The 20,633-nt window shown below is 51.4% G+C and overlaps 1 protein-coding gene across 1 annotated transcript in view; it reads right to left on the bottom strand.

Annotated features, from left to right (window-relative positions):
- LOC103529801 (ankyrin repeat domain-containing protein 16) overlaps nt 1-20,633 on the bottom strand; it is a 37,353-nt gene that overhangs the window by 5,502 nt on the left and 11,218 nt on the right. Inside the window, exons 4-7 of the mRNA XM_030469521.1 lie at nt 14,517-14,559; nt 10,527-10,635; nt 4,575-4,736; nt 1,120-1,198 (exon numbers count right to left, since the gene is read on the bottom strand). Coding sequence (XP_030325381.1) covers nt 1,120-1,198; nt 4,575-4,736; nt 10,527-10,635; nt 14,517-14,559 — 393 coding nt within the window. The remainder of the gene's footprint in view (nt 1-1,119; nt 1,199-4,574; nt 4,737-10,526; nt 10,636-14,516; nt 14,560-20,633) is intronic.

Below are 20,633 nucleotides of genomic sequence, written 5' to 3'. Positions count from 1 at the left end.
GGGCCCAGAACTGGACACAGGACTCAAGCTGTGGCCTCCCCAGAGCTGAGCACAGGGGCAGAATCCCTTCCCTAGACCTGCTGGCCACGCTCTTCCTGAGCCAGCCCAGGATGCCATTGGCCTTCTTGGCCACCTGGGCACACTGCTGGCTCCTGTTCAGCTTCCTGGCAATCCAGACTCCCAGGTCCCTTTCTGCCACTCTGTGCCCAGCCTGGAGCTCCCCATGGGGTTGTTGTGGCCAAAGTGCAGGACCCGGCCCTTGGAATGTTGAACCTCATCCCGTTGGAATCAGCCCAACTCTCCAGTCTGTCCAGGTCCCTCTGCAGAGCCCTCCTGCCTTCCAGCTGATCCACACTCCCCCCCAGCTTAGTGTCATCTGCAAACTTGCTGATGATGGACTCAATCCCCTCATCTAAATCAACAATGAAGATACTGAACAGAACTGGGCCCCATAATAATCTTCACTATTTGGCCCTGCTCAATTCTGTGATTCAAAATCCTTTGCTGTTCATGGCTCAGTTTTAGGGTTAGAACAATTTATTCTTTAAAATGGTTGTCAGAGCCTGGCCCAGGCTGCCCAGGGCAGGGCTGGAGTCCCCATCATCCCTGGAGGGGTTTCAGAGCCCTGGGGATGTGGGGATGAGGGACATGGGGGGCAGTGGTGGCCTTGGCAGTGCTGGGTTAATGTTGGACTTGGTGATCTTTTAAAGGTCTTTTCCAAGCAAAACTAATCAATCATCTGATAAATTTGGTGGTGAGGCAGTGGCAGAGCTCCTAAGCTCCCCCAAAATTTCATGCAAAATAAGCATTTGGGTAAAGAGAAACCCCAATCTGCATCACTTTTGTTCTTCCCCAAGGGAAAGGCCCCTGAGTGTGGGCTCAACCACATCAAAAAGTCCAGCAGAAAAGAAAACTGCAAAAAAAACCCCACAAACCCTAAAGCCCCAAGCTTTAGACATCTCCTGCTGCTCCATGAGCCTTTTGCACCCATACTTCTGACATCTCCTTGCACACCCAACTGAGCAGACACAGCACAGGCAGCTTGGGAGGTTGGGGTCCTGGTTCCTAAATCACACTCTTGACTTCAGACCCAAAGAAAATGAAGAAGAAATTCCTTACCAGAACGGTTCTTCCCATCTCTGGCATGGATATCAGCCCCCAGGGACAGCAGGGTCTGGATGGTGTGTGTGTGTCCTTCCTGCAGAGGTGACCAGAGACAGGGGGATTATTTGTTGAACTTCTCACCTTTCCACTGAAGCAGACATGGGAGAAGCATCAGAGAATCATTAAGGTTGGACAAAGCCTTCAAGATCATCATGGGGTCCAAACACCACCAAACAACCATGAACCCAACTCCACAACTCCCACAACCACTGAACCATCTCCTGAAGAGCCACATCCAAATGTTTCTTCAACACCTCCAGGGATGGTGACTCCACCACCTCCCTGGGCAGCTCATTCCAAACCCTCACAACTCTTTCAGTAAATTGTGCCCAATATCCAACCCAAACCTTCCCTGGCACAACAGAAACTCAAGGATCACTCTATGGCCCCTGATGGACCATCCATAAATGGCAGCTGGCTGTTAAAAGGATTTAATATAGAATTAGAGAGTCATGGAATGGTTTGGGTTGGAAGGGACCTCAAAGCTCATCCAGTCCCAACCCCCTGCATGGGCAGGGACACCTCCCACCAGCCCAGGCTGCTCCAAGCCCCATCCAACCTGACCTGAGACACTGCCAGGGATGGGCAGCCACAACTTCCTTGGACAACCTGGGCCAGGCTCTCCCCACCCTCAAATTCAAGAAGTTCCTCCCCATCTCCAACCTCAATCTCCCCTTTCTCTCCAAGTTTTAACCCATTTCCCTTCTCCTCTCCCTACCCCCCCGTGTCCAAAGCCCTCCCCCAGCTTTCTTGGAGCCCCTTCAGATATTGGAAGGTTGCTCTAAGCTCACCTGGGAGCCTCCTCTTCTCCAGGCTGAACAACCCCAAGCCCTCAGCCTGGCTTCCCAGGGAGGTGCTCAGCCCTCTGAGCATTTGAGTGGCTCTGCTCTGGACACCTTCCAGGAGCTCTGTGTCCTTCTGGTGTTGGGGATTCCACAACTGGACACAGAGCTCCAGGTGGGGTCTCAGCAGAGAAGAGCAGAGGGGGAGAATCCCCTCCCTTGACTTTCTGTCCCTGCTGCTTTTGATGCAGCCCAGGACCTGCTTGGTTTCTGGGCTGTAAGCACACACTGAGGGCTCACCTGGAGCTTCTGGGACACCCCCACCCCCAAGTCCTTCTCCTCAGGTCTGCACAAATTTGTTTTCCTGCACCCCAAGCACCACCAGGATGCAGAGCTGGCTTTTACTGGAGCAGATTTCAGCTCCCAGAGCAGAACCTGGGGCCCATTGCCCTCAGGCACCCCCATTTCCTACAGGAAAGAAGACACCCAACACCACCCTCCCACACCAGCACCCACAGTGTCCTCTCTCTTCCCTCCAGTTTGAAACCCCCTCCTCCTCCTCTTCCTCTCTCCAGAGGCTTCTCCATCCTCTCTCCTGGCAGAAAACCTCCAAGTTTGTAACTACTTCTTCAGGGCCATGAATTTGTCATGTGGCATGAGACTGGAAGGCTCTTTTTAACCCCACCACCCACTTTTCCCCTCTCCCACACTGTTCTACATTTTAGTAGCATTTTCCCCACCATCACCACTTCCCAAGGATCCCATTTCCCAGCTCCAAACACCCTCCCCTCCCTTCTTCTGAGTTTGCCACCAAGCCAGGAGCTGCTTCAGCTGCCACAGCCTTGGCAGGAAATTGAGTTGGGAGTGTAATTAGATTTCCATGTAGTTATAAATGCAAAGTAATGAGGAAAAGAAGAAGAAGAAGAAAAAAGCAACAACAAAACGAAACCCAACACAAAACCCAACAGCTAAATAAATGGTGCTGTAAATATAAAGTGACACTGAGCCTTGAGGAAAAAAGAAAAACCCATCAAATCACTCCCCAGTCAGGCACTGGGATCTTCTCCAAGGCACATTATATTCCCCAGCAGCCCTGCTGGAAAAACTACCCCTGGCAACCAAAAGGGCTTCCAAGATGGTTTCTCCAAGCATGAGGAAGGGAAGCTGGGAGAAAAACTTCCTTTGTGGGAGCCAGCAAGTGCCAGGGCTGGGTCCTGCTGGAGGAGAATGCTGTTCCCAGCACTCCCAGTGTCCCTGATGGTTTTGTAGGAGCTGGGATGCTGCTCTTCCTGATACAAGGACAGACCAGACTCTGAGTGCTGCATGGTAAAGCTCAAAGAATTTTTTGGAAGGGACCTCAAAGCTCATCCAGTCCCAGCCCCCTGCATGGGCAGGGACACCTCCCACCAGCCCAGGGGGCTCCAAGCCTCATCCAACCTGACCTGAGACACTGCCAGGGATGGGGCAGCCACAGCTTCTGGGGGCAACCTGGGCACCCAGGGGCTCAGCACCCTCACCCCAAACAATTTCTCCCTCCCTCCCTCCCCAAGAAATAGAATCCTGGAATGGGTTGGCTTGGAAGAGAACTGAAAGCTCAGCTCATTCCAACCCCCCTGCCATGGGCAGGGACACCTCCCTCCCAGATTGCTCCAAGCCCCATCCAACCTGGCTTTGAACACTGCCAGGGATGGGGCAGAGACTCTTTTCCTGGGCAACCTGGTTCTAAAGCTCAGCACCCTCACCCCAAACAAGTTCTCCCTCCCTCCCTCCCTGCCTGCCCAAGATCTCCTCTCCATCTCCCCTCTCCCAGCTGGAAACCCTTCCCCCTCGCAGGGTCCCATCCCTCCAGGCCCTTGTCCCAAGTCCCTCCCCAGCTTTCCTGGAGCCCCTTCAGGCACTGGAAGGTGCTCTAAGGTCTCCCCATTGCAGCCTTCTCTTCTCCAGCCTCAACACCCCCAACTCTCTCAGCCTGGCTCCAGAGCAGAGCTGCTCCAGCCCTCCCAGCAGCTCCAGGGCCTCCTCTGCACTGGCTCCAACAGCTCCGTGTCCTTCTGCTGCTGGGGACCCCAGAGATGGACACAGCTTTACCCCAGGGGGGGCTCCCCAGAGCGGAGCAGAGGGGGACAATCCCCTCCCTGGCCCTGCTGCTCACACTGCTGGGGATGCAGCCCAGGACATGGGGGGTTTGATGCCTCTCTTGAGCTTCTCCTCACCCCACACCTCCAAGTCCTTCTCCTCAGGGCTCCTCTCCAGCCATTCTCCATCCAAGGAGCTTTGCAGAACCCACAGCCCTCCAGGCTCTGGTTCCCACACAGGCAGGAGGTGGGAGGAGGACAAAGCCCAAACAACTCTCAGTGGCTGGAACTCAAAACAGCTCCTGTGTGAAGGACACAGATAACACCCAGGAGCTCTCTCCACCTTCCCATCTCTCCTTTTCTCCCATCTGGCCATGGGCAGGCCAGAATCCAGCCTGCTGGGACAAGGATTTGCTGTTTAAAAATCATTAGAGTATGGGACTGGTTAGGAGGATGAGCTTGGTGTCCTCCATCAGTGACAAACACCTAAACCAACCTCTTCTAGATGCCTGCCCACCAACTGGAGGAGACTTTTCCCAAGCCAGGGACAAACCTTGGCTGCATAGTGCAGAGCTGTGTGCTGGAGGCTCCTCACTCTCTCGTTGACATCAACGCCCAGCTCAGAGACAAGAAACTGGATGGCTTCATCCTGGGCAGTCACAGCTGCTCTGTGCAGAGCTTGAGCACCCAGAGCATCCACAGCTGTAGGACAGGCCTGAAATGGAGGTGGAGAGAAAGGAAAAGCAATCAAGAATTTGGCCAAACCTTCAAGGAGTTGTGGGGCTGCAGGAGAACTGTGTCTGATGGCAAGGGACATGTGGGAGGTCAGCAGCAAGCCCAGTGCAGCTCTAACACCATGATTTGCAGAGCAGAGCCAACTCTCTGCTGAATTTGGGAAGTGAGAAGCAAAACCAGCACCAAAAAAACCCCCAAATCTATAGAATCACAGAATCAGCATGGTTGGAAAGGACCTTCAAGATCATTGAGGGCAACCATCAGTCCTACACCACCTCAACCACTAAATCATCCCCCAAAGCCCCACACCTACCTGGTTTTTTAACACCCCCAGGGATGGAGACTCCACCACCTCCCTGGGCAACCTCTTCCAATGCTTCACCACTCTTCCAGTGAAGAAATTTTTCCTGAGATCCAATCTGAACCTGCCCTGGTGCAACTGGAACCCATTGCCTCTTGTCCACCTTCAGCTGAAGCACGTGTGATGGGTTTCAACTCTTTAAAGCAGCAGGAAAAAAACCATCTCAGAGCAACCTTCCAATATCTGAAGGGGCTCCAGGAAAGCTGGGGGAGGGCTTTGGACACGGGGGGATAGGGAGAGGAGAAGGGAAATGGGTTAAAACTTGGAGAGAAAGGGGAGATTGAGGTTGGAGATGGGGAGGAAATTCTTGAATTTGAGGGTGGGGAGAGCCTGGCCCAGGTTGTCCAAGGAAGTTGTGGCTGCCCCATCCCTGGCAGTGTCTCAGGTCAGGTTGGATGGGGCTTGGAGCACCCTGGGCTGGTGGGAGGTGTCCCTGCCCATGTAGGGGGTTGGGACTGGATGAGCTTTGAGGTCCCTTCCAACCCAAACCCTTCTGGGATTCTATGATTAATGAGTCTGATCCCTGAGGAATGGCTTTGTTTCCTTATCAAACCCACAGTGGGAATTCCCTCTAGGCACAGTTTTGTCCAAGAACAGCATCAACAAACATTTACCCAGTGAGGATGCCATTGCCACCTGAGAGTTTGCCATCATGGCAAGAGCTGATCCTCTGCTCCTGAGGCTCTGAAAACAAATGCTAGGGAGCAGGAACAGATTGCCCAGAGAAGTTGTGGCTGCCCCATCCCTGGCAGTGTCTCAGGTCAGGTTGGATGGGGCTTGGAGCACCCTGGGCTGGTGGGAGGTGTCCCTGCCCATGCAGGGGGTTGGGACTGGATGAGCTTTGAGGTCCCTTCCAACCCAAACCCTTCTGGGATTCTATGATTAATGAGTCTGATCCCTGAGGAATGGCTTTGTTTCCTTATCAAACCCACAGTGGGAATTCCCTCTAGGCACAGTTTTGTCCAAGAACAGCATCAACAAACATTTACCCAGTGAGGATGCCATTGCCACCTGAGAGTTTGCCATCATGGCAAGAGCTGATCCTCTGCTCCTGAGGCTCTGAAAACAAATGCTAGGGAGCAGGAACAGATTGCCCAGAGAAGTTGTGGCTGCCCCATCCCTGGCAGTGTCTCAGGTCAGGTTGGATGGGGCTTGGAGCACCCTGGGCTGGTGGGAGGTGTCCCTGCCCATGCAAGGGGTTGGAACTGGATGAGCTTTGAGGTCCCTTCCAACCCAAACCATTCCATGAATTCATTTCCAAGCTTCATGCTGGTGGAGAAGAACTTGGGCAGAGGTAGAGGGAGGGAGGTGGGTGGATGACCTCATGAGATCTCTGTGAGTTTCTGAATGTGAAGCACAAAGACATAAAAAAATCAAGAAGTTGTAACAGAGGAACCCACCCAGAGGACACAATCCACCCTCTTGATATCAAGTGGGCCTCACTCATGGTTTGATAAAACCTAGAAGGTGGCAACAGATCCAGTGGTGCTTCATGGCAGGAAGCCAGGGCACTGAAAGAGGAAATTAAATCACCAATTCCCTCTTCATTCCCTGAAATGTCAGACTAAGAACAGAAGCAAACTTCACAGATTTTATCCTGAAGGGGCAGAGGAGCAAAGATAATGAGAGTCTTCTGAAGTCATCAAGCACCTACAGGCCCAAACACAAACTTGGGGCATCCAACCATCTCTGCTGGGGGAGAAACAAGAATCATGGAATCACAGAATGGGTTGGGTTGGAAGGGATCTTCCAAGGCTTCTGATCCACTCCCTTGTGTCCCTGGGCACATCTCCAGCTACAGGAGGTTCCCAGAGCTCTGTCCAACCTGGGCTTGAATGGTTCCAGGTATGGGCTACCTACCACCCCTCTGGGCTATCTGGGCCAGTGTTTCACCACCCTCATTGGAAAATAGATTTTTTTCCTTATATCCAGTCCAAATCTCCCCTCTTTGAGTTTAAAACCCAATCAGAGAATTGTTGTGGTTGGAAAAAACCTTCAAGATCACAAAGTTCAACCATAACCCAGCTCTACCAACCACAACCCAGCTCTACCAACCACAACCCAGCTCTACCAACCACAACCCAACTCTACCAACCACAACCCAGCTCTACCAACCACAACCCAGCTCTACCAACCATAACCCAACTCTACCAACCACAACCCAGTTCTACCAACCACAACCCAACACTACCAACCATTACCCAACTCTACCATCCATAACCCAACTCTACCATCCATTACCCAACTCTACCAATCATTACCCAACTCTACCAATCATTACCCAACTCTACCAACCATAACCCAGCTCTACCAACCACAACCCAGCTCTACCAACCATAACCCAGCTCTACCAACCACAACCCAACTCTACCAACCATAACCCAACTCTACAACCACAACCCAACTCTACCAACCATAACCCAGCTCTACCAACCACAACCCAACTCTACCAACCATAACCCAGCTCTACCAACCACAACCCAGCTCTACCAACCATAACCCAGCTCTACCAACCACAATCCAGCTCTACCAACCACAACCCAGCTCTACCAACCATAACCCAACTCTACCAAGTCTGGTGTTTAACCCATGTCCCCCATCACCACCTCTCCACAGCTTTTAACACCTCCGGGGATGGTGACTCCACCACCTCCCTGGGCACTTTGGGTGTTTGAAAACCCTTTCAGTGAAGAAGTTTCTTCTTATCTCCCATCCAAACCTCCCCTCGTGCAACTTGAGGCCATTTCCTCTTGTTGCTTGTTACTAAGAAGAGACCAACCTCCCTTTCAGGGAGATGCAGAGACCCTCTGAGCCTTCTTTTCTCCAGACAGAGCAACCCCAGTCCCCTCAGAGGTTCCTCCCAGGGTTTTCCTCCAAAAACCATCACCCTTTGTGCTCTCATGGTGAGGCCCTGCTGAAAGGTTTGTCTCCAGGAGAGAGGCCCAACCCCAGCTCCCTGAGGATCAGCCATTAGGTGGGCTCCAAACTATCTCACATCACCTCAGCAGCCAATAAATAATGCAGTGGTCTGGGTTGCAGTGAGCACAAGTGCCTCTAATGACATCCTTATTGTCCCTCCTCTGGTGGTGGAAATTGGAGAGGACTTGGAGACAACATGAGAGCAGCAGCTGTCACAGGAGAGGGAGGCCAGAGAGCTGCCAGATGCTTCTGTCTGACCCACCAGAGCCTCCACCTTGAGTCCCAGCACTCCCAGTTTCTGGTCTTGGCTTTGATAGAGCTGTCCCTGCAGTGTTGGGAAAGTGCTGTCCCCTCCTGTCACCAATATCCATCCCTCCTCACCAGCTGAGGGGACAAATCCCTGCCCCAGGGTGAGAACTTCCCCATGAGCTGAGTCCTGGGGGCCTTAGATGGCAAAATCTGGCTCAACTCCTTCTTGTAGAAATTGATTCTTTAAAATTTGGGTAATTTGTTTCTTTACCACAAGAACAGGGAGGTTTTGGCTGCCCCATCCCTGGCAGTGTCTCAGGACAGGCTGGATGGGGCTTGGAGCAGCCTGGGCTGGTGGGAGGTGTCCCTGCCCATGCAGAGGGTTGGGACTGGATGAGCTTTGAGGTCCCTTCCAACCCAAACCATTCCATGATTCTATGAAAATATGTTTTTGGGGTCTATCTCCAACTGAGCTATAAAAGCCCCAAGTGCTTTTCCAGGGAGTGTTTCAGAGCTGCACAAACCAGGGGCATTTGGATCTCCTTGCATCCAGTGTCCATCAGGATGCCCAAAGATGGGAGAACTTCAGTCCTTCCATCAGCTGATTTAACTGACCCACTTGGGGGGTTCTGACCCTGCAGAAGGGGACAGGGCTGAAAGGACCCAGATGACAGAAACCTGACCCAAGCACAGCCCTCACAGAGATTATCCTGGGGATAAATTTCCCAGGATTGCTGTGGCTGCCCCATCCCTGGCAGTGTCTCAGGTCAGGTTGGATGGGGCTTGGAGCACCCTGGGCTGGTGGGAGGTGTCCCTGCCCATGCAGGGGGTTGGGACTGGATGAGCTTTGAGGTCCCTTCCAACCCAAACCACTCCAGGATTCCCTGATTCACTTCCAGGTCCTGCCACCTAATTGTAGTTTCCTTCATAGTTTTCATTTTGCCCACCTTAGATGGCAAAATCTTGCTCACCTCCTTCTTTTACAAATTGATTCTTTAAAATTTGGGAATTTGCTTCTTTACCATAAATCCAGGGAGGTTGTGGCTGCCCCATCCCTGGCAGTGTTCAAAGCCAGGTTGGATGGGGCTTGGAGCAATCTGGGAGGGAGGTGTCCCTGCCCATGGCAGGGGGGTTGGAATGAGCTGAGCTTTCAGTTCTCTTCCAAGCCAACCCATTCCAGGATTCTATTTCTTGGGCAGGGAGGGAGGGAGAAATTGTTTGGGGTGAGGGTGCTGAGCCCCTGGGTGCCCAGGTTGCCCCCCAGAAGCTGTGGCTGCCCCATCCCTGGAGGTGTTGAAGGTTGGATGGGGCTTGGAGCCCCCTGGGCTGGGGGAGGGGTCCCTGGATTGTCCCCTTGGGACTGGAGGAGCTTTAAGGTCCCCTCCAACCCAAACCCTTCCAGGATTCCATGCTCAAGGAGCATTAATTAGGGTTCCCTCATCCCTGGAAGCTTTCATGGGCACCTTGGGTGGGTTTGGAGCCCTCTGGGCTGGTGGGAGGTGTCCCTGAGCATGGCAGGGGGGGTGGAATTAAATGATCTTTAAGGTCCCTTTGAACCCAAAGCATTCCCCAACTTTTGCTCTGTCCTGAGCCTTCTCAGGGCTGTATGGAGGAGCTGAGCTGAGCCCCCAAATGGCCCTTCAGAAGAACCTGAGGTTTGTGGTGGTGGTGCTGGAGTCTCTGGAGGATCAGCTGCCAGCAGATGGGATCTTCTGATGAGAAAAGGAAAATCTGGGGCTGCCTCATCCCTGGCAGTGTCTCAGGTCAGGTTGGATGGGGCTTGGAGCCCCCTGGGCTGGTGGGAGGTGTCCCTGCCCATGCAGGGGGTTGGGACTGGATGAGCTTTGAGGTCCCTTCCAACCCAAACCATTCCATGATTCTATGAATAAGCTTGGAAATGACCCCTAAGATCATCAAGTCCAACCCAACACCCCCATGCCAACCAAACACTGACCTCAAGTGCCACATGTACACATTTTCTGAACACAGCTGAAGGACAAATATCCATAAAATGCCCAAGAAATGTGGGAAAACTTTCCCACACAACCCTGCAGCCCACATCTTGCTTCATCTCAGACACTCCCTTCCTTTTCCCTTCCAACCCAAACCATCCTATGATTCTATGAATTTGGGGCTTTGCTTCTTGACAATAATTTGGTGATGCTGAAGGCTTGGATTGCTTTTCCTGGCAGTTTTGGTCAGGTCCTGGAGGTGACAGGTGAGGGGTTTTTTGGCACCCACCTGGTGTTTCTCCAGCAGCACCCTGGCAATGGCAATATGCCCATTCTGGACAGCATCCATAAAGGGAGTGACTCCACATCTGTCTCTGCTGTCAGGTTTGTACTGGCACCTGGGAAGGAAGACAAAAAGCAGGACAGAGTTGTTGATGGCTTTAAAATTCTTCCTGCACAGGTTTTTTTCCACTGAGGGCAGGGGAGGAGTTTATCAGAAGAAGCATAAATGAGTCCTGGTCAGGCTGCAGGAAAGTCAGGGCTCTGTGGATCATTTATATTTCCCTTTTCCCCCTGACCAGGGGACTTCTAGAAGGGGGAAAACCTCATGGATCACCACCAGGTAGAAAATTAAAGCCCTCAGGTCTGGCTGAGGTTAAAGCTGCCTTGAAAGGAGAGATGACAATGAAAACTGGAAGCTCCCATCACTGGGCTCCATCTCTGCTGGAATGAACAAGGTTGGGATGAGTGGGCTAACAGGAGCTGTGTGACCAGCAGGGACTGGGATGTCCAGGGAAAGCTGGAGCAGCTCTGGTTAGGAAGATAAGAGGGTGAGGAGGAGAATATGGGGCTGGAATGAAAGCCACTTCCTAGCAATCTGCCAAGATTTGAAGGCTGAAAATACAAAGCCTGGAGGTTGAGTCCCAGACTGGAGGTTGAAAATATAAAGTCTGGAGATTGAATCCAGCCTGGATGATGAGTCCAGACTGGAGGATGAAAATATAAAACCTGGAGGTTGAAAATATGAAACCTGGAGGTTGGATCCAGCCTGGAAGTTGAGACCATACTGGGGGTTTAGTCCAGATTGGAGGCTGAAAATATAAAGTCTGGAGGTTGAGTCCAGGTTGGAGGTTGAAAATATAAAGCCTGGAGGTTGAGACCAGACTGGAGGCTGAATCCAGACTGGAGGATGAGTCCCAGACTAGAGTTTGAAAATATAAAGCCTGGAGCTGGAGTCCAGACTGGGGGTTTAGTCCAGACTGGAGGTTGAAAATATAAAGCCTGGAGGTTGAATCCCAGCCTGGAGGATGAGTCCAGACTGGAGGTTGAGTCCCAAACTGGAGAATGAAAATATAAAGCCTGAAGGTTGAGTCCCAGTCTGGAGGTTGAATCCAGACTGGAGGATGAGTCCCAGCCTGGAGCTTGAAAATATAAAACCTGGAGGTTGGATCCAGCTTGGAAGTTGAGACCATACTGGGGGTTTAGTCCAGACTGGAGGCTGAAAATATAAAGCCTGGAGGCTGAGTCCCAGACTGGAGGTTGAAAATATAAAGCCTGGAGGATAAGCCCCAGCCTGGAGGTTGAGACCAGACTGGAGGTTGAATCCAGACTGGAGGATGAGTCCCAGACTAGAGTTTGAAAATATAAACCCTAGAGGTTGGATCCAATCTGCATGATGAGACCAGACTGAAGGCAGAAAATATAAAGCCTGGAGCTTGAAAATATAAAACCTGGAGGTTGGATCCAGCCTGGAGGCTGAGTCCATATTGGACGTTTAGTCCAGATTGGAGGCTGAAAATATAAAGCCTGGAGGATGAGTCCAGACTGGAGGATGAGTCCCAGACTAGAGTTTGAAAATATAAAGCCTGGAGCTGGAGTCCAGACTGGGGGTTTAGTCCAGACTAGAGGTTGAAAATATAAAGCCTGGAGGTTGAATCCCAGTCTGGAGAATGAGTCCAGCCTGGAGGTTGAGTCCCAAACTGGAGGTTGAAAATATAAAGCCTGAAGGTTGAGTCCCAGTCTGGAGGTTGAATCCAGACTGGAAGTTGAGACCATACTGGGGGTTTAGTCCAGACTGGAGGCTGAAAATATAAAGCCTGGAGGATGAGTCCAGACTGGAGGATGAAAATATAAAGCCTAGAGGATAAGCCCCAGCCTGGAGGTTGAGACCAGACTGGAGGTTTAGTCCAGACTAGAATTTGAAAATATAAAGCCTGGAGGTTGAGTCCAGACTGGAGAATGAATCCAGCCTGAAGGTTGAGACCAGACTGGAGAATGAGTCCAGACTGGAGGCCGAGTCCCAGACTGGAGAATGAAAAAATAAAGCCTAAAGGTTGAGTCCAGTCTGGAGAATGAGTTCAGACTGGAGGTTGAGTCCCAGACTGGAGGCTGAAAATATAAAGCCTGGAGGATGAGTCCAGACTGGAGATTGAATCCAGACTGGAGGATGAGTCCCAGACTAGAGTTTGAAAATATAAAGCCTGGAGCTGGAGTCCAGACTCGGGGTTTAGTCCAGACTGGAGGTTGAAAATATAAAGCCTGGAGGTTGAATCCCAGCCTGGAGGATGAGTCCAGCCTGGAGGTTGAGTCCCAAACTGGAGGTTGAAAATATAAAGCCTGGAGAATGAGTCCAGACTGGAGGCTGAAAATATAAAGCCTGGAGGTTGAGTCCAGACTGGAGGATGAGTCCCAGACTGGAGGTTGAAAATATAAAGCCTGGAAATTAGGTCCAGCCTGGAGGTTGAGTCCCAGACTGGAGGATGAGTCCAGACTGGAGGATGAAAATATAAAGCCTGGAGGATGAGCCCCAGCCTGGAGGTTGAGACCAGACTGGAGGTTTAGTCCAGACTGGAATTTGAAAATATAAAGCCTGGAGGTTGAGTTCAGACTGGAGAATGAATCCAGCCTGAAGATTGAGACCAGACTGGAGGTTTATTCCAGACTGGAGGCTGAAAATATAAAGCCTGGAGGTTGAGTCCAGACTGGAGTTTGAGTCCCAAACTGGAGGTTGAAAATATAAAGCCTGGAGGTTGGATCCAGCCTGGAGGTTGAGTCCAGCCTGGAAGTTGAGACCATAATGGGGGTTTAGTCCAGATTGGAGGCTGAAAATATAATCCTGGAGGATGAGCCCCAGCCTGGAGGTTGAGACCAGACTGGAGGTTTAGTCCAGACTGGAATTTGAAAATATAAAGCCTGGAGGTTGAGTCCAGTCTGGAGTTTGAGTCCCAGACTGGAGAATGAATCCAGCCTGAAGGTTGAGACCAGACTGGAGAATGAGTCCAGACTGGAGGCTGAGTCCCAGACTGGAGAATGAAAAAATAAAGCCTAAAGGTTGAGTCCAGTCTGGAGAAGGAGTCCAGCCTGGAGGTTGAAAATACAAAGCCTGGAGAATGAGTCCAGACTGGAGGCTGAAAATATAAAGCCTGGAGGATGAGTCCAGACTGGAGGATGAGTCTCAGACTGGAGAATGAAAAAATAAAGCCTGGAGGTTGGATCCAGCCTGGAGGTTGAATCCAGCCTGGTAGTTGAGACCATACTGGGGGTTTAGTCCAGATTGGAGGCTGAAAATATAAAGCCTGGAGGATGAGTCCAGACTGGAGGATGAGTCCAGACTGGAGGTTGAAAATATAAAGCCTGGAGGTTGAGTCCAGACTAGAGGTTGAGTCCCAGACAGGAGAATGAAAAAATAAAGCCTAAAGGTTGAGTCCAGTCTGGAGAAGGAGTCCAGCTGGAGGTTTAGTCCAGACTGGAGGCTGAAAATATAAAGCCTGGAGGCTGAGTCCAGACTGGAGGTTGAGTCCCAGACTGGAGAATGAATCCAGCCTGAAGATTGAGACCAGACTGGAGGTTTATTCCAGACTGGAGGTTGAAAATATAAAGCCTGGAGGTTGAATCCAGACTGGAGAAGCTGAGCCTGGAACCCAGCTGGCACAACCCCCCCTGGTTTTGTTGTTGTGATGCTACAAGAGATGTGGCTGGGCCAGGTCTGAGGCAAGAGGGATGAATCAGCATGGAGAAAAAAAACACTAAAAAAAAAAAAAAACCAACCAATAAACAAGAGTTATGTAAGCTGGGCTGATGTCAGAGTGATGTCAGACCCCAGCCCGGCTCATCCGTGTCCCAAAGGCTGTGAAAAACCTGGGGGACAAGGGAGGAGCCAGCCTGGAGATGGCACCCACACCACCACAAACCTTCCCTGGAGTCCGGAGGGAGCCTGGGGATGGGATTGGAGGCGGGGAGAGTCAGGAAGGGGAGGGAGAAATCCCAAAATCCTGCTTACCGCTCCAGGAGCAGCTCCACAGCCTCCAGGCAGCCGTGCATGGCTGGGAAGGAGAGAAAAACAGGGAGTTAATGTCTGGTTTCCTGCCACTCCTCACCTGGAGGGAAACAGAATCCAGTTTCTGACCCTTTGGGCTTAAAGCTTGAAATCCCAAAGCTTTCCTTTTTCTTTTCTTTTTTTTTTTTCTTTTTTTCTTTCTCATTTTTTTTTCCTTTGGGAATTGAAATCAGCTCTGAAGCTTTCATTTCCTGTAGGAAAACACCAGATAAACCCGTGGAAAAAAAACAACAACCCTGTGTTCAGCAGGTCCACACAATGAGATTTTTTTTTTTTTTTCCATGCATTTGTCAATCCCTGGAAGAAAATCCGTAAAAATGAACTGGAAACAGGGAGGTGGTGAAGAGCTGGATGATGTTCCCACCCCTCCTCAGCCACTCCAACCATCCATCATTCCCAGCTCATCATCCTGTTGGAGCTGAGGAAAAAAAAAACAACTGTGGGGGAGGATTTGAAAGTCGTGGACTGAAATACTTAAACAACAAAAAAATAGTTATAACAATATTAAAATATTTACATCACTGCAATATTTTGCTGATATGACAGCAAGGTGCAGACAGTTGGGTTGGTTTGTTGTGGTTTTTGTTTCCTGTGGGTCATTTTGCAAAAGGAATGAGGTGATTTATGTTAAAAAAAGGAAAAAAAAAAAAACCAACCCTGCTACATCAGGGCGTTTGTTCTGTGTGCTGAATAAATCTGGCAAACGGCTGGTACCAGCAATCCCCTTCAGAGCCAGCTGCACAATAGATGCTCTTTGCAAGGCTGAGGAGGGGCTGGAGCTTGGCTGATTGCTCCCTGCCTCTTTGTCACCTCCCCAACAGAGCCACCAGCAGGATTTTCAAAAGAGAAGCTTTAAAAAAACCCCAAAAAAACAGCCTAAATCCATGCAGAATAATAAAAAGCACCCCAAACAAAACGATTCCATCCTTTTAACAGCAAGGAAGCTCAGATCCATGGTTGCACTCAGCGTTTTCTTCATTTTGTCTCTCTTGCCTCAGGCCATGGAGCAGCAAAGGTGGAGGAATCAACCCCCCCTGAATATAAAATTGCACGGGAGGGGTGGGGAGGGGAGAAAAAAAAATAATTACCCATTAATTAAAGAGGGAGAAGCGTGGCAGGGAGGCAGCTGGAGTGGTCATGGGTTAATGGGCTGATATCCACCCCTTGGGAGAGGAAGTCATGGAGAGGATGGTTCATTTTGATGGGATTTCCCCACAGGAGCTTTGGTCCCTCAGCTGTGCCCCCGACTCAGAAACTGGGGGGAAGATGCTGGTACCAGCACCCCCCCAGCACCAGCAGGCAGGATTTACCTGGGTGAAAATTCTTCAAAGCAGCTCCAGCCCCTCCTGTTGGCACCAGATCAGTGAAATGAGAAGAATTCAACCCAAACCAGGGGTTGATGGCTTTGTCACAGGGGGGAAATCAAATGTAGGAGGTGACAGAGAGGTGGGAAGGGGGTGCTGGATCCCACTGTCTGCACTCCTACATCCCAACTGCTGATGAGGAGACTCCAAGCTCAAGGTCCAATCACCCCTTTTCCTCAAGACTATCACTCCATGGCCTCATAAAATGTTTTTCTCCAGCTCTCCTGAAGTATCTGAAGGGGATCCAGGAAAGCTGGGGAGGGACTTGGGACAAGGGCCTGGAGGGATGGGACCCTGCGAGGGGGAAGGGTTTCCAGCTGGGAGAGGGGAGATGGAGAGGAGATCTTGGGCAGGCAGGGAGGGAGGGAGGGAGAACTTGTTTGGGGTGAGGGTGCTGAGCTTTAGAACCAGGTTGCCCAGGAAAAGAGTCTCTGCCCCATCCCTGGCAGTGTTCAAAGCCAGGTTGGATGGGGCTTGGAGCAATCTGGGAGGGAGGTGTCCCTGCCCATGGCAGGGGGGTTGGAATGAGCTGAGCTTTCAGTTCTCTTCCAAGCCAACCCATTCCAGGATTCTATTTCTTGGGGAAGGAGGGAGGGAGAAATTCTTTGGGGTGAGGGTGCTGAGCCCCTGGGTGCCCAGGTTGCCCCCAGAAGCTGTGGCTGCCCCATCCCTGGCAGTGTCTCAGGTCAGGTTGGATGGGGCTTGGAGCCCCCTGGGCTGGTGGGAGGTGTCCCTGCCCATGCAGGGGGCTGGAACTGGATGATCCTTAAGGTCTCTCCCAACCCAAACCATTCCACAATTCCATCATCTTCAAGGGTGGCAAATGCAGGAGGACCTGGATGTTTTAAATGCTCCAGATTTGTGAGGACATCACCTCAACAGCAAGATTGGGTTTGAGTTGGTCTCTAAAATGCACTCAACCCAGGAGGTATAAAAACCAATGGGATATTTTTTTTCCTCCATGCCAAACAGTTGCAGCCCCGTGGCAGAACTCCCTTGTTCTGAGGGGGAGTTTGAAAGGAAGGATTTTGATTGAAGAACTGAGGCACCAAAACTGTCAGCAGAGTTTCACAAGGATTCATTCAAACCCTTGTTCTGCTCCATCCCTTCTCCCAACCTTCCAATAGCTGAAGGGGCTCCAAGAAAGCTGGGGGAGGGCTTTGGACACAGGGGGGTAGGGAGAGGAGAAGGGAAATGGGTTAAAACTTGGAGAGAAAGGGGAAATTGAGGTTGGAGATGAGGAGGAAATTCTTGAATTTGAGGGTGGGGAGAGCCTGGCCCAGGTTGTCCAAGGAAGTTGTGGCTGCCCCATCCCTGGCAGTGTCTCAGGTCAGGTTGGATGGGGCTTGGAGCCCCCTGGGCTGGTGAGAGGTGTCCCTGCCCATGCAGGGGGTTGGGACTGAATGAGCTTTGAGGTCTCTTCCAACCCAAACCAGTCCACCAATTTGATGCCTCTGTGACAATCCTCACCCTGCTCCTGACTCTGTTCCCAGATCCCAACCCAAAGTCCATCTCTCTGCAGGGAGAGGGAAAGACAAAACCTGGGCTTGAGAAGGGAGAGGAGAACACACAGATAAATGAGGAGTGGCAAATCCTTATTCAAGCCACCTGCTCCTCCTGGCCCAGCCTGAAACATCAAATAAAAACTCATCAGTTATTTTTTTCATCCTCAGGTCAAGCACAAGGAGGCAGCTGCAGCCATTTCCCCCAGGGCTGGGACTGTCACTGCTGATGAGCAGAGGGAGGTGGGGAAGCAGCTACTGAAGAGCTGGAGGTGTAATGAGAAGGGGAGTTAAGGAGCAACAACATCTTCAGGAGATTAATTACAGCACAGCAAGAGAGCTCCTCACACACCTTGGGTCTTTCCAAAGAGTCAATCCCTATTAAATTCTTTGGGAAATGAGGTGAGGCAGCTGCAGGATTGAGACAGAGAGTCTCAGCCCTACTGGTTCAGATTCAGGTCAGCCACCTCTTTCCAGCCCCACAATGTCACCCTGATGTCACACACCTCTGTCCCCTCCCACTGGGGATGGAAGCTCTGGTTTCTTCTGCATTAAGGTTATTTTGGAGCCATCCAGATGGTTGGGGCTCAGAGGATGGAGCTGAGGCACACCTGAGGCATCTTTCAGAAGGTAAAACAAGACTTTGTCCCCATCTTAAAGGGGAAAAGGCTCAGAAGGGCAGAAACCAAATCCAAACTGCCTCTGGGTCACCCTGGTCTGCCTACAGGTGATGTCTGTGGTTCCTCCAACTACTTCACACCCTTTCTATCCTTTTAAACCGATTAAAAAATAATAATAATAAAAAAACCAACAAAGAATTAAAAAGGCAGAGAGTGGGAATCAGACATGGTGGACTCCAAGCCTCCAAACAGCCTCTCTGTGTTCCCAGCAGAGCATCCTTCCTCTTCCAGAGAGTTTCAGAGGTGGGAAGGGAGCTCTGGAGATGCCCCAGTGCAACCCCCCTGCCCCAGCAGGATCCCCCAGGGCAGCCCACACAGGAACACAGCCAGGGGGGTTTGGAAAGGCTCCAGAGAAGGAGACTCCACAACCTCTCTGGGCAGCCTGGGCCAGGGCTCCCTCAGCCTCACCCTCAACAACTTTCTCCTCATGCTGAGCTGCAACTTCCTCTCTTCTCCCTTCAACCCAGTCTTCCTTGGCCTCTCCCTGCCCACCCCCAAAAAGAGATTGGCCCCTTCCTCTTGCCCCCCACCCCTCAGCTACTGATGGACATTCAGCACATCCCCTCTCAGCCTTCTCTTCTCCAGCCTCAACAGCCCCAGGCCTCTCACTCTTTCTTCCCAGCACAGATGCTCAAGTCCCTTCCTCACCCTCCCACCTCTCCCTTGGCCTCTCTCCAGTAGATCCCAGTCTCTCCTCAACTGGGGAGCCCCAAACTGGAACCAGGATTCCAGGGGTGGTCTCCCCAGGGCAGAGCAGAGCAGAGGAGGAGGAGGAGGAGAACCTTCCTGGATCTCCACAGCTGAGGAACATCAAGATTTATTTTTCTAGAGGAGGACAGAACCCTCTGGGATATTGGTGGCACTCTTGTCTTGCTTCATTAGGGATTTAGGAGCTGACAAAGCCACTGGAAAGAGATTGGCCCCTTCCTCTTGCCCCCCACCCTTAGAGTATTTCTAAGCATTGATGAGCTTCCCAGCCCCTCATTCTTCTCTTCCCCAGCCAAAAAGGACCCAAGTCCCTCAGCCTTTCCTCCTCAGAGATGTCCCAGTGCCCTCATCATCTTCATATCCCTTTGCTGTCTCCTCTCCAGCAGTTCCCTGTCAGGAAATTCCCTCTGCAAAACACCACTCTGGATATCTCACCACTCTTCACTACCTTCTAAAGAGGAAGGTGAGAAGGCCAAAATCTCTGATGCTTCTTCAGGACATAGAGACCCTACAGCTCCTCAGATTCCTCATCATGATTTTACCCTGTGAGTGTGTGCACAAAAATCTGAGAGGAAATTCCTCTCTTTTCTGAGAGCAAAACTGACCTTGAGAGCATAAACCAAACTGATCAAAATGTCCACCAGCAGGAAGATCCCCAAAGTTGTCTCTCAGCAGCTCTGCTGGGTTTAGGACCTTAAAAACCCCAGGACATGCTTGAAACCTTGGAGATTTTCCAAGTGGAACCTGCAGCTCCAGAAGTCAGCAGGAAAAAGGGGATTGCAAAGTGATCTGAGCTGTGGGAGCTCAGCAAGATCTGCCCAGAGAGGAAGAGAGTCAGGGAGTGATGGGGGTGTTCACCAAGGAGAACAGAGTCAGGGGGTGATGGGGGCTGCTCCTGGTGCAGATCCATCCTTCCCAAGGGAACAGAACTGATACTCACCCCAAAAACATGGCTTAATCAGAGGGAAAAAACAATGCAAAGGGAAGTAAGGAGCTTCCAGCCTGAAAAGCTGAGTGTTTGGCACAGCATTTAGAAATATGAAAAGCCTACATCTTGCTGCTTGTTTATTTTTTAATCGAATGAGAGAATGGGTGAGCTGGGAAGGGAGCTCAGAGCTCATCTCCTCCAAGCTCCATGGGCAGGGACACCTCCCACCAGCCCAGGGTGCTCCAAGCTCCATCCAACCTCACCTGAGACACTGCCAGGGATGGGGCAGCCACAACTTCCTTGGACAACCTGGGCCAGGCTCTCCCCACCCTCAAATTCAAGAATTTCCTCCTCATCTCCAACCTCAATCTCCCCTTTTTCTCCAAGTTTTAACCCATTTCCCTTCTCCTCTCCCTACCCCCCCGTGTCCAAAGCCCTCCCCCAGCTTTCTTGGAGCCCCTTCAGATATTGGAAGGTTGCTCTAAGGCCACCTGGGAGCCTCCTCTTCTCCAGGCTGAACAACCCCAAGCCCTCAGCCTGGCTTCCCAGGGAGGTGCTCAGCCCTCTGAGCATTTGAGTGGCTCTAAATAAGGCTTAGAAATGAGGGTGTTCAGATCCAGGACTTCTCCATAGTTTTTTAAGTGACTTCCACACCCTGGGAAAAGCAGGTTGGCTCCACTTGGACACCACACTCATGCCTGGGAATCCCAGAATGGGTGAGGTGGGAAGGGAGCTCAGAGCTCATCTCCCCCAAGCTCCATGCCCAGGGACACCTCTCATCACCTCTCATGCTCCAAGCCTCATCCAACCTGGCCTTGAACACCTCCAGGGAGGGGGCAGCCACAACTTCTCTGTTGTGGCAATCTGTTCCAGAGGCT

The sequence above is a fragment of the Calypte anna genome, chromosome 1, assembly GCF_003957555.1.
Source record: "Calypte anna isolate BGI_N300 chromosome 1, bCalAnn1_v1.p, whole genome shotgun sequence".
Lineage (NCBI taxonomy): Eukaryota > Metazoa > Chordata > Aves > Apodiformes > Trochilidae > Calypte > Calypte anna.
Note: the sequence above shows the minus strand (reverse complement) of the source record. Positions and strands in the feature narration are given on the sequence as shown.